General features: G+C 32.0%; 1 protein-coding gene across 1 annotated transcript; it reads right to left on the bottom strand.

Annotated features, from left to right (window-relative positions):
- On the bottom strand, positions 1–3375 carry LOC130828202 (BURP domain-containing protein 5-like). The gene is made up of 5 exons (XM_057694053.1): positions 3274–3375; positions 2794–2914; positions 2608–2671; positions 1596–2021; positions 1–622 (listed from the first exon to the last, which is right to left on the bottom strand). Exons 1-5 carry the CDS (start codon positions 3319–3321, stop codon positions 292–294), a joined length of 990 nt encoding a protein of 329 aa, XP_057550036.1. The 5' UTR covers positions 3322–3375; the 3' UTR covers positions 1–291.
- Positions 3376–13173: the final 9798 nt, after the last annotated feature.

Here is a 13173-nt window from a genome sequence, read left to right as displayed (position 1 = left end):
CTACTAAAATTGAAAGGCAAACATAAAGGGGAGAGTTTTATTGATTTACCAAATTCAAGTCCGCTATTTAGTATCTTTGGCGAACTAAACTAATGAATACAAAGATATACTCATCCCAAATACAGGAAATACTCTAGCCAATTCAATAATTTGGTACTGTATTTCTTGCTCTTTTACATATACAATTTAAACATCAATCACTCTCACATTAATTTTATCACAAATATTATCATACAATATGTGATATATCGATCACAGCATACGTTGTTGATTAATTCCCAAGTTAATCGATCATTGAACGAATGTCTTCAAGACATGATCATTCTTAATGAAAATAACATTGTCTGCGAGTAAGAAATGGCAGACAGGTTGGCCTGGTTTGAGTCCAAGGAGTCCAAACGCAGCGTAAGAAGGACTCCAATCAGCAGTGTCATGATGACACCCAACTAAAGCAGTATCTACCTTCAGCTTCTCATTGTCAAGGCTTTGAAGCTCTACCCGGTAAGCCCGAGCTCCTTCCATGCGGTGGCACATGAATGCTCCATATGGGAATGCAGCTTTGTGACATGCTATTGTTGATTTTCCAATCTCAACCACTTTTTCTACTTGTGTTATTAGATATCTGTCAATTCAAATTGTAAGCAATATTAACTTTGATTAGATCGAGACTATATATTTTCATGTGATCATTTCAATCTCAACCAAAGCTTATACATAAACTAGTTAAATTAGTTTAGTTGGACTTATTATAAATGTTAGTATATAATTGGGAAAACATGCGGTGCACATACTACATAAGCCAAGAAGGTACCATCCAAAGCCATATGGCAATAAAAAGAAAGGCTCTAATGACTTATAAAATGCGTACATTATATTTTATTTCTCGATGTGGGATAAACCATCCAAAAATATCAATCGTTAAGCTAAAAATGTAATTGAGATTTGAACATATAATTTGATGTTCACGTTGGCTTTTAACACGACACTTAAGGTAGATTATCAACACGGTTGACCGAGGCCGGACTCCTCCTAATTAATCATATTTATGGGTGTCAATAAGCCCGGTACAGCAGACTTTTTAGGCTCGGACCGGTCCAACCCTGACTCATTTTTATTACTAGAAATTATTATAATCCTCATGATCAACTTAAATAATTAATTATCATTTATAATAATTAAATTATAGAAATATTAATAATCTCCATTGTCATTTATAAATAATTAAATTATCCATCAATTGTGCTATTCATAAAGGTCCGTTTCTGACCCTTATCAACCCATTTATAGCATGCTTTATTTTAGTTGTAGTAGTGCTCGTTTTCGGCACGATCCATTTCAACTCAGCCCTAACAAAAACCTTTCAAAAACGGTCTGGATAAGGCTTAAAATGAGGCCTAGCCCGTTAAACACCCCTAATCATATATTTAATGTTTGAAATTCTTACTTTTCCTCTAATTTTTTAATTATTTGTTTCAATATTAAATTTGCCACCTCAAAAATTGCTTATGATCTTCAACTTTATACACTATATCCAAATTGTAATTAAATTATTGAACATAAAAAGTTAATAATTAATTAGTAGAGAAGATTTTGACCTTTGATTAAGTTGCATTGGTGGGGTGACAGTAACAGCAAGGACTTTAAGATCATTAGAAGTAGGGTTTGATAGTTGAAACTCAGAAGTAACAAAATCAACCATATCTTCTAAAGAAGGAGAACAAGTATGGTGTCCAAACTTAGAAGGATCTTCACAACGACTCAAAGTGGATTGCATCAATATTGCTTGTTTTGATATTGAGTCAATGTTGAATGATGAAAGTACTTGTTCTAAGTTTGAAGATGAAAATGGTATTTCTTTAACTTCTTCTCTTCTCATAAAGGGAGGACCAAGGTCAGATGGACCTAAGTATTGCAATTCATGGATAGTGCCTTTTTTAAGGAGGTCTTCTTCTCGGATAAACATCGAGGTGAACATCTTGTTTTTCATCTGTACACCTGATGTTTTCAAGTCGTAATTGTACCTATGTAATATGTATTTCCACCATGTTAGCAATTTTTGAGAAAGGAAAATTAACTTTAAAATATATATATATATATATATATATATATATATATATATATATATATATATATATATATATATATATATATATATATATATATATATATATATATATATATATATATATATATATATATATATATATATATATATATATATATATATATATATTACTAATCAGACTTCTTTAAATCTTTAGCCTTTTGGTCAACACAGGATTATATTATACTTTGTTAATGCAAAATGTAATATTTCTAAAAATTGTTTTTTACTATATTAAATAATATTTATTTTTGAATCTACATAAAATTGATTTATTTAATAAATTCGTTCGTCACACTTTTTTATTTAAGTTTAAAGTGAATGAGAAAGAGTAAATATGTACAAAGCATAGTTATATAGTCATAGTCATTAAACTAGTGTCCCACTAAAAGTCATAAATCAGTGAAAAAAATAGCGATAAACTGTACTCCCTCCAAAGAGGTAGCACGGAGGAAAGTGCGCAATAAAAAAACTAAAAGAGAGCACCAAGTAGTGATATATACCAACTGTAGAGAGCCATGGTCTTATCCCTGCTGAAACTAGCTTTGCCTTTTTGGAAATCAAATCCTGTTCAAATATTGAAGAATTATCAAAAAAAAAGTCCAATCACTGTACTATATAATCTAGAGAAGTATATTTTGATTAATTCTTACACTATCCAATAATCGGGCAATTCTACCTATATATACCTGATGGATTTGGCAGCATAAGCTCCAAAACAGCTGGCATGGGGATGTTTGGGAATTTCATATTCCAATATGCTTTTGCATCTGAACTGCTTGTACTCGCATAGACTCCACCAACAGCTACCTGAACGTAATACACATCACACTCCTTTACCACTTAAATCTTGAATTAGCTTACGTTAAATATTATATTCCTTTAATTCTCTTTAGTTTCGTGTTATAATGAACTATATTTACGTTTTCTGTAAACAATAAATCAAAAACTTTTTGTTATTACTAACTACGAGAAAGTCATGTAAATTAAACATTACAATTAAATTCGTTCAAAAGAGAGCCACTTAATAGAATCTGGATGCTAATAACACAATTAAATGTGCAGTAATATCACCAAAGCATGCTTCAAACACAATGAAATGTGTAATATTAATAAGTTATCATCTATAAAAATCAATGACTATACAAAGCTTAAATAGTTTAGATTACCGAAGCGATGAAGACGAGGAAGAAGAAGCAGTGATTCATAGCTGCCATTTTTAAAGAAGTGGGAAAGAAAACTTAAGAGAAGTGAGTAGTAAGGTGGTGGAGAATTATGAATCAGGTAAACCCCTATTTATAAGGAATACTTTGTTACTTGCCCTATACTTTAGGTAATTAAATATTGCTTGGAACCACATGGGTGATTGGGTTCATGGAAAGCGCTGTACACAGATACCCTTTAATAATGTTTTTTTTTTTTTTTTTTTTTTTTTTTTTTTTTTTTAATAAATTTTTCTAATATACCTTTTGGACGTTGTCATGACTCAGTTTATAATGATTTGCTTTCAACTGAGAGGGTTTGAGGGATGCATTCAAAGAGATACCCAAATGAAGAGAGTCTTGCAAGACAGCGGTAAATGATATCGAGTAGGGTTGTTAGGATCGAGATTCTACCTAGGATCGATGAAACACAACAAAAACTATTTAATTTGGAGACAAAACCTTATTCAGAGGATAGATGTTTAGCGAAAAAAATGTTGACAAAAAGACTTTGTCACCAACTAGCTACGAAACAGTTTGTAGCACTTTTGAAATTTATTTTAGCGACAAAATACGCGACAAAGCCTTTTGTCGCTAAGGTTTTTTAACCGGCTATTAATTTTCGGACTCCAATTTAAATCTTTTCAAATTCATTCTTCAAACCTTTTATCTTACCATTTCATCCTTCAAACCATTTATTTTGTTCTTCAATTTCTCTTTTAACATCTTACCAATTTATTTTCCTCCTCTCTACTTATTCAAGACCTTTTTTTAATTGTTCTTGTGGAATTTTGTCATGTTCACATCTTTTCACAAGTTTTCAAATTCATTGTGGGTATGTTATTTTTTCTTTTCTCGCTTCTTCTTCCATTTTCTTTGTGTTCTTCATGTGCATGCTTCAGTCCGAGTTGTTTTTTTGAATTTGGTTCGATTTTTGTGGGTTTTTGTTCATGATCTTTTTTGTGAGTTTTTTTGTTCATGATTTTTGTTTTAGATTTTTTGGGTTTTTGTTCATGATTTATGTTCATGATTTTTGATGTGGATTTTGTGGTTTTTGTTCATGATTTTTTTTGTTCTTTGATTTTTTTCATCTTTTTGTTCTTCTTTTTTGTTCCTTTTTTGTTAATTTTTTTTGTTTCATCTGGGTTCGTTTGTTCATGTCTAGATTTGGGTTCGTTTTTTTTTCATGACTAGATCTGAGTTCGTTTGTTCTTCGAATGTTTTTTTGTTCATGAGTATTTAATTTTTTATTTAAGAATAATTTAATTTTGTTTAGTTATGTGTGTATATATGTTATTTTTATGTATTATTATAAAAAAAATGAATATTTGTTATTAATATTTAATAATAATGGTAATATTTACTATTATTATTAAATAATAATAACAAATGTTCAAATTTTTTTTATAACCTGTAAAGTAATTAAGCGAAATTATAGGCGACAATTTTTTGCTTTTGTCGCAGAGCTCAGCGACAAAATAGGCGACAATATTTTTTTATTCGACGAAATTTTAGGCGACAAAGGGTTTTGTCGCCTAATGCCTTCTGTAACAAAATAAGCGACAAAAACGCTTTGTCGCATATTGTCTTTCTATTTGCTATGAGAGGATAGGATCGAAATCGATAGAATTGGATCGTAGGATCGTATGATCCTACAAATATGCATTAAATTGCACTAGATAACTAATCATCAATTATATTTGTTAGTTTTAAATGTTTTAAGGCGTAAATCAAAAATTGTTTGACTACATATATTAAGTTATGAAAAATGACAATTTTAATCATCATTTAAATTGCAATTCAAATAAAACATGAATTTTATAGTCACATTGTTATAATAATTTTACATATGTTTTTATATATTTGAAATCTATATTATAAAATAATTTTTTTACGATAGAGGTTACCCTTGTGGGATCTGATCGTTGACTCGTAGGATCATAAAATCGTGTTATGATCCTACCTCCTAAATTCTTGAGATAATTAGGATCGTACGATATGAACTTTAAGATCCTACCTATGATCTGGATCGATCACCTTTTTTTGGATCTTAGAATCGTAGATCAGGATCCGGATTAGTATATAATAGAAAAGCAATATGAAAAAACCTTCCGTCCAATATGAGGCTTTCTGGCATCAGCACGATTGACAATCATTCTATTCACAGCTCAGGCTTCCTTATTCTATCCATAGTTGTGAGATATCATATTCACTTCAATATGTGCATCTCTAATACTTTCATCTTATGTTTAATAATTTTTTAGCAGGCCAGAATTATGTCCCATATAGCATAGCATACTTGATTGTGACTCAGTAAAATTTACTTTTTGATCTGGTTAGGAATTAATGTGAAATTTCAACAAAAAAAATCCTTTTTAGAAGATATTCACCTTAGTTGGTTAACGAATTTTTAATAGCTTATTTTAGTTGGTGAATTAAGAAAATCGTTTTTATTTAGTAATTATTAAAGTTGGCTTTAAATTTAGGAATTTTTTTTCTAGAAAAAAGCTAACCTTCAACTTGCCTGCAGATAAAGGGCTAACCTTTAGTTTATTCACCAAAGGGCCAAGTTTTACGCTATTTGCTAATAAAGGGCTTTCAGGTAAGTGGTTCCTATAATTATTGGTTTCCATTTTTAATTACTTAAAGCTTATAAATGTGGAGGGATATCTAGTAACTTCTTTCACCGTACTTCCTCTTTATTTTATCTTCCTCTCATTGTCTTTCTTTCTCTCTGTTGCTCTCTCTCTTTCTCAACAAAAATGAGTGGTTGTAATTCTTCCAATCGTGGTCAGAGCTCAAATGTAAGTAGTATTCGATGTTTCACAAATTAGAGGCGAAATTGAGGAATGTTTCAAGGGAACCAAACACTTGCAAGAAGTTATACTCTTACGCTAATTGTGCTGTAAGTGAATAAACTCATTTTCTCAGTTTTAGTTGTTTTTTGAAAGAAATTGTTAATATTGAGTTTATTTTACTTTGTAGAATGATGACTGTTCTTTTTTAAATGGGAAAAAGAATGCAATCTCCTAATTTTAAATGAGAAAATTCAATGCATAGAAAGATGAAATAAAGTGTATAAGGTGTGCTTTGAGAAAAGCAAATGAAAACATTACATTAATTTGATTAAATCTAGTGTTAGGGAAAAAAATGCTTTTATTTTCCTAGTTGGTTTCATGGCCTGTGTTGCCCTTATGTTTTCAGCAATGTATATGGTTTAGGAAAAACTTGTAGATGTAAGAAGATGCTAGTTTTTCCCTTTTGTTTAATTAGAATGGGTTTGTGAATTTGATGAAATTGTATAGATTGATAATCATTGCGCTTTTGGCTTAGGATGCAATGTAGAAATGGAAAATTAATAAAGTGATATATGAGCGAAAAATTCTGAGTCTACTGAAATAATTATATTGAATGTCTTTTAGTGCAATTCAAATCATTCTCGGTCTAATATAATACTCCCTTCGTTCTTTTAAATTTGTCCACCTTACTATAACAGGTAGTTTCAAAAGTTGGTCCACTTTAGAATACTTTCCATTTATGGAAATCTTTTTTCCCTAATATACCCTCACTTCTCTCTCTCACTCCCTTATTTCTCTAGTATATTCACTCTCTCACTCATTTATTTCTCTCGTATCACCCGCCCCTTCATTATTTCTCTGATCTCTCTTTTTCTCACTCTCTGTCTTCAAACTCTCCATTTTCATGGCTTCTTTGAACCATTGGCCTCTGTTAATCCCTTAACTTTAGTTCATTTTTATTGAACTAAAATAAAGATTGACTTTTTCTCTACATTTTGAGGTAAGTTTCATAAATTTTGGCCTTCATCTCCAAAATCAACCCTCTGTTCTTCAACTGCCATTAATGTTTCTTCAAAGCTTTGTTTTAATTTGATTTTTGAGTATGGAAAACAAGAGATCTACTAGTTCTTCAACAATTCCTAGTTATTTTATGATGGCCTTTGCGATTATAGGGATTTATGTTCATGTTCCTTGCATGGCCGGCCACATTCATACTCAAATGAGATTTTTAGGTGGTCTAAGAAAGAACTTGAGGCCTATCAAAAGTCCATTGAAGATGACACATGTTCACAGTATCGCAAAACTATTTCTTCTCCTATTTCTTATTCATACCTTAATGGAAAAGATTCTCCTTTGAAGATTGTTAATTTTGTGTATGATTCTCCTACTAAAATGACTCCTTCAAGTCCTTCTGTTGAAGAAGACCCAAATTTGGTGGTTCCGGATACTCTTGAAGAAGTACTTGTTGCTAGGGAAAAAAAAGCCCTAAGAAACGTTGTTGATGATCGTAAGATATTTATGTTTATGTATTTTAATTTCATAGCTGAGAATAATCGGAAATTTAGGCTTTAGGATGTCATTTGATCTTTGGGTGAATTCTGGAAATTGTTTGCTGTTGGACGAATTTGGGTTTTTCTGATTTTTTTGGCTTGTTATTGTTTGATGTTCATAGTTGTTTCTAATTTTTGTTTGATGATGTTAGGCAGTGGCTTATGAACATTGGTTCTGTTTTCTGTTTGGTGTTAAACATTCTGTTTTTTTGAAGATGGTTTTCGGTTTTCTATATATATATATTTAGATAAAAACCTGTTTTTTTTAAAAAATTATGGTTTTCGGTCATAGTACGGTTTTCGATCTGATCTAGTCTTGTTCGAAAAATAAAAAACTTGGACGGGATCGAAATCAATTTATTTTTAAAAAAATACAGACCAGAACATTTATATCATAGACCAAATAGTGCTAAAATTACGATTTCATCTTGTTTGAATTGCGAATTAGATCAAAGTTTGTTCAGCCTTACCTTATTATCTAAATGAGAATAGAGTTCATTCTAGTTAATCCCCTCCATAGGCTATGATTTAACCAAAATACATGCCAAACGATAAATGCTTTCTTGATTGTAATACATGTAGTGATGGCCATGGTCTGGGTTGGGCTGGTTCCATTCTTGTTCCGGTTCCACCCAATTTCGGTTCCATCTGGAACCTGATTTGAACGTTTCTCGTTCCGTTTCCTATTCTGGGCGGTTCCAAACAGTTCCTTGGCGGTTCACGAGGCGAATTCGAAAGTTCCAACTCCCGAGTCGAGGGGGTCGGACTATCAGTTCCATTCTTATTTTTTCTTTAAATATAATATAAAAATACTATAATAATGCGGACTTACCTTTGTTGATTACTTGATTATTAGTGAAATTCATTCCTTGTCATCGTTATTAAAAAATTTACTAAAAAGAATGAAAAAAATAAATTAATAAGAAACGATAAAGATGATTGATAAAAAAAGAGGGAGAAAATGGACTTGAACCTTGTATCCCAGAGGAATAATACGCTGCCTACGTATCCCGAAGGAATCAAAGCCCACGTAGTTCTTTGTCATACCTTTTATTTGTAGTTATTGAATGTTGATTGATCGTTGTCCGATATTCATGATCCTATTCGTCTTCGTCATTATCATCTTGTTGGTTAGATGCTTCCGCTGACTCTCTTCCTAATGATGATGCAGATGTATCCATCAACATCCATGGATCATCATCGTCTTAATCATAATTGTTCTTGAGTCCTTGTGTTCAAACCTCCGCTTGATCCCAATCTTTCTTGCAAACACATATTTGAATAGTATGTGAATCAAGATGAAATCTCTTTTCATCTAGAACTCTTCTACTTGCACTAAAAGCAGACTCCGACGGAATAGTAGATACAAGAATTGCAAGGATCCTTTGCAATTCTGGATAATATGGGGAATTTTATTGATTTTTCTTTCCACCATTCTAAAATATTATAACTACCTTGTTCAATTTCAAAGTGATGTTTAAGATAATTATCTAGTTCTAAATATGAAGCGGAGGGTAAGGAACAAGATGCTGGTCCTACAAAACTATCATCTTGGCTTATTATGTTAGCTATTATGTGATTATAATAAGTGGGACGTGCCGAGATGCTAGCACGTCTACACATATCGCGACTTGGGTTATATTCACTAGAATAGTGGTCATAAAGATCTGCTAAAAGTTGTTTACAATTTCCAACTTAATTATGTACATCACTAGGCGGGCAATCTAATGATTGTTAGTAAAATCCAATTAATTTAGTAAGGTTTTCCGTCTTAAAACATGGGTCTAAAATTATTGCAATTCCATAAATAAAAGAAAAATCAGTAAAACACGTCTTCCACTTCTCCATCATACTTGCAAGAATCGACTTTAAAAATACATTAGTATAATCATGCGAATGTTTAAGAAGATGATAAAAAATAGTAACACATTCACTTACTACTAAGAGGACGTTTGGCTCGTAAACCACTAGTGGAAAAAACCTTATTTGCTGCTTGTCATTGGCTGTGGTTTTCCTTAGACGCAGCATTAAATAGCAAAAAGAATTTAGAGAAAAAAATAATTTCTGCGATTTTAAGGTGTGATGGCAACAAATACTCTATAGCACAATTAATTGCTGCGGCTATGCTATGGCCTGCAGCAAATAACGCTTTCAATTGCTGCGGTTGTTCCAAGGCCTGCAGCAAATACTCATGTGCTTCACTCAATTGCTGCGGTTTTAGTTTATGCCTGCAGCAAATATGCTCATTTCACAAAATTAAAACCCGCCAACATTATTTTCATTTCACAAATATACGTAAACTGTTGTATCTCTCAAAAACCCACCATTTTCGCCATTCAAGCTTTCATTCTTCATCTTCATCATCTTCTAAAAACCATAAATTCTTCATCATCTGCTTCTTTCTTCGCAAACTGATTCATAAACCCATTGAAAAACACTCGAAAACACTTGTTCTTCAAACGCCCTGTTCTTCATCTTCTTGGTTCATAAACCCACAAAATTTAATACTTTGGTCTTGTTCATCTTCAAAACCCACGACATTAAGGTATTTTTTCTCTTAATAATTTGTTAAGCATTTATGTTTTGCAAGATATTCATGAAAACACTCGAAAATTAGGGCAACTGTTTGTATACTAATTTTGTTTCTCTGTTTTTCGTTGTAGATAACATAACCCACGAATTCAAGGTAATTATATTTATTTTACTAATTTGCAAGTTCATATCTTTATTGTTTAACATGTAATTTAGTAATTTAGTGCTAAAGATATCAATTTATTTGTGAATTTTACATTATTCAAGTTTATGTTATTAATTTGTTAAATATTTGGGTAATTTGTTAAAAATGTGGTTTGTTGTTATAATTATGTCTTTAACTATTAGAATTAGAATATGATTTTATTTACAACGTAGAGCTTAATATTGATGTATGAAGTATAGAATTAGAATATGAATTATGTATATTTAGGGTTAAATAGATTTGGTATAAATAAGTATATATTTTTTTAGGGTTAAATATGTTTGTTATAAATAAGTATATTTGTTTAAAAGTTGTGTATTAATTTTGTTTTGAATTAATTAATCACACTAATTAGGATGACAAAAGTTCGTTTTTGGATGTATGGAAGCATTGAATCGTCAGAATTTATTGATGGCGTATTAGAATTTTGTAGTATTGAGGTGAACATCAAGTTAAGACGGTGGGAGTTGGTTTTTATTGCTCATGTGTCACTTGTGGCAATGTATTAAAGGTAGATAGTGTTGATATCCTTCCCGAGCCCATTACCCCTGTAGCACCCCAGCCCATTACTACCCCTGAAGGGGAAAACCCCACACCGGAGACCATAAACTCTGTTGCTCAAAATCCTGAGCCAACTCCGGAGCCAGTGGTACATGTACATAGTTTTTCAATATATAAGCACTTATAAGTTTAAATTTTAATGCGTTTTAATATTTTATTATGATGCTTATTATACTAAACGACACACTTTTCAGGAGACGACTCCTTGTTCTCTTTTACTGCCTCAGTTAGGTGTTGCTAGTGATGGCAACTTAACTGAGGTGGCCCAGCTAACCAAAGAGGGCCAAACAGTGCATTCGATGCCTGTTACAAGTGGCCACATCAGTGTGACCGTGGAAACTATTCTAAAGGGGTTTGAAGATTTCTCACTCTCGGTTTCAATGCCAGAATGGAGCCTTGAGAAACTATCAGACGCCCTAGGTAGTTTTGTCACATGGCCATATGCTTGGGTCGATTCACTAACATGGTAACAATCATTTGTACCTTATTTATTTTTATTTTTTTAATTGCATGCTTACACTAATTTAATTGTATAAATTGAAATCGCAAAAGAGTCCAAAGGGATCTTGGAGAGAGATCGGTTCCTTAGCAAAGGTGTCGACTCGGTCAAAGTCGATGCCAAGCACTCCAATTTTAATTGATGCGGAGCTAAAAGATCTCTCTCAAGATTGCAAATGGCTGCACACTTGTGCATCTCGCATAAGTGAGGAGGACCCAATCATTCTAAACCTGTAGAAGGAACAATTCTGCTTTTTAGAGAGCACATTTGTAATTATCGGTCCTAGTGACATTGGGCAATTTTTGAGAGAGATGTTGAACGTAGCTCTTATCAATGTCTAAATGAGGTGATGTTCATTATCTTACAAGTTAGGCATTGTTGTTTAATTGTTATAATAACCGAATTACTGACAAAATTTTCTTATTCGTGAGTTTAGTGCGGCTTATGAGGAGCTAAATTCTTGCGTAGCTCCAATAAAAGTTGGATGGTTTTGTCCTGAGTCGATTTCGGGTACTAAATGTGTAAATGATCCAGATGACGTCAGAGCATACATTGAGACTGCTTTGACTAATTCCCTTGCATCTAAACACACGTTCATTCTGGCTCCATATGTGGAAGAGTAAGTTTTATTTTTGATATTTAACTTATCTTTTGATTTTTAAGTTCACATAATCTCTAATTTGTTGATTTTAACTTTGCGTTTGTAGTTTGCATTGGATACTTTTGGTCATTTGTCCTTTAACAAACATTGTGCATGTCTTCGACTCATTACAAACACCTCAAAGCCCGCCTCGCAACACAAAATTCAAAGCGTTGTTGAATGCGTACGTAATATTAATTATTTTACCAATTTGATTTAATTAAGTGTTATATATATACATAAATAGTATTAATTTTCCATGTGTTTCAGCATAATGAAGAAAGTGCGTGGAAAAATGGGATCTACATCCAGAGCCACATTTCCAAAATGGACAGCATTAAAGATACAAAAGTTCGATTTTATGGGTTTTTAAGCTTTTTTTGGACTTTCGCGCATAAGTAGCTCAAACTTGGTTTGTTTAGCACGAAACTTTGCACAAAACACTATTTGATATATATTATTGTGTTGAAGTGGTTAGAATTGAAATTCATAGTCATATGCTAGAAATTACGTGTTAATTTGCGATTTTAAGGGTTTTTAAGCGTCTTTGGCACTTTTGCGCATAAAGTAGCTCAAACTTGGTTTGTTTTGCATGAAACATGGCACACAACACTATTTGGTATATATTATTGTCTTGAAGTGGTTATAATTGAAAATCATAGTCATATGCTAGAAATTACGTGTTAAGTTGCGATTTTATGGGTTTTTTAAAGTGTTTTTGGCACTTTTGCGCATAAAGTAGCTCAAACATGGCTTGTTTTGCACGAAACGTGGCACACAACACTATTTTGTATATATTATTGTGTTCAAGTTGTTTGAATTGTAAATTATAGTCCTATTCTAGAAATTACGTGTTAAGTTGCGATTTTAAGGATTTTTAAGCGTTTTTGGCACATTTGCGTATAAAGTGAGAATTCTTATTAATCACAAAACTAAATGCATATGCATGAGAGAAAACCTCTATTTATAGGTTTCTAGCTAGCTAATGGATATAAACAACACGTGCTATACAATATGCCTCTTAAAATAGAAATTAAAAACCAGAACACTTGGTCACTGATTAGTGACTGTTGGACCACCTT

This window comes from Amaranthus tricolor, chromosome 12, assembly GCF_026212465.1.
Source record: "Amaranthus tricolor cultivar Red isolate AtriRed21 chromosome 12, ASM2621246v1, whole genome shotgun sequence".
Taxonomy (NCBI): domain Eukaryota; kingdom Viridiplantae; phylum Streptophyta; class Magnoliopsida; order Caryophyllales; family Amaranthaceae; genus Amaranthus; species Amaranthus tricolor.
Note: the sequence above shows the minus strand (reverse complement) of the source record. Positions and strands in the feature narration are given on the sequence as shown.

Bases quoted from the DNA above. Each gene is read 5' to 3' on its own strand.
- LOC130828202 (XM_057694053.1), bottom strand. From the start codon at position 3,321: ATGGCAGCTATGAATCACTGCTTCTTCTTCCTCGTCTTCATCGCTTCG. The intron at 2,672-2,793 runs GTATATATAGGT...ATATTTGAACAG, and splicing joins TATGCTGCCAAATCCATCAG to GATTTGATTTCCAAAAAGGC. The intron at 623-1,595 runs GTCAAAATCTTC...TTGAATTGACAG, and splicing joins CCAATGCAACTTAATCAAAG to ATATCTAATAACACAAGTAG.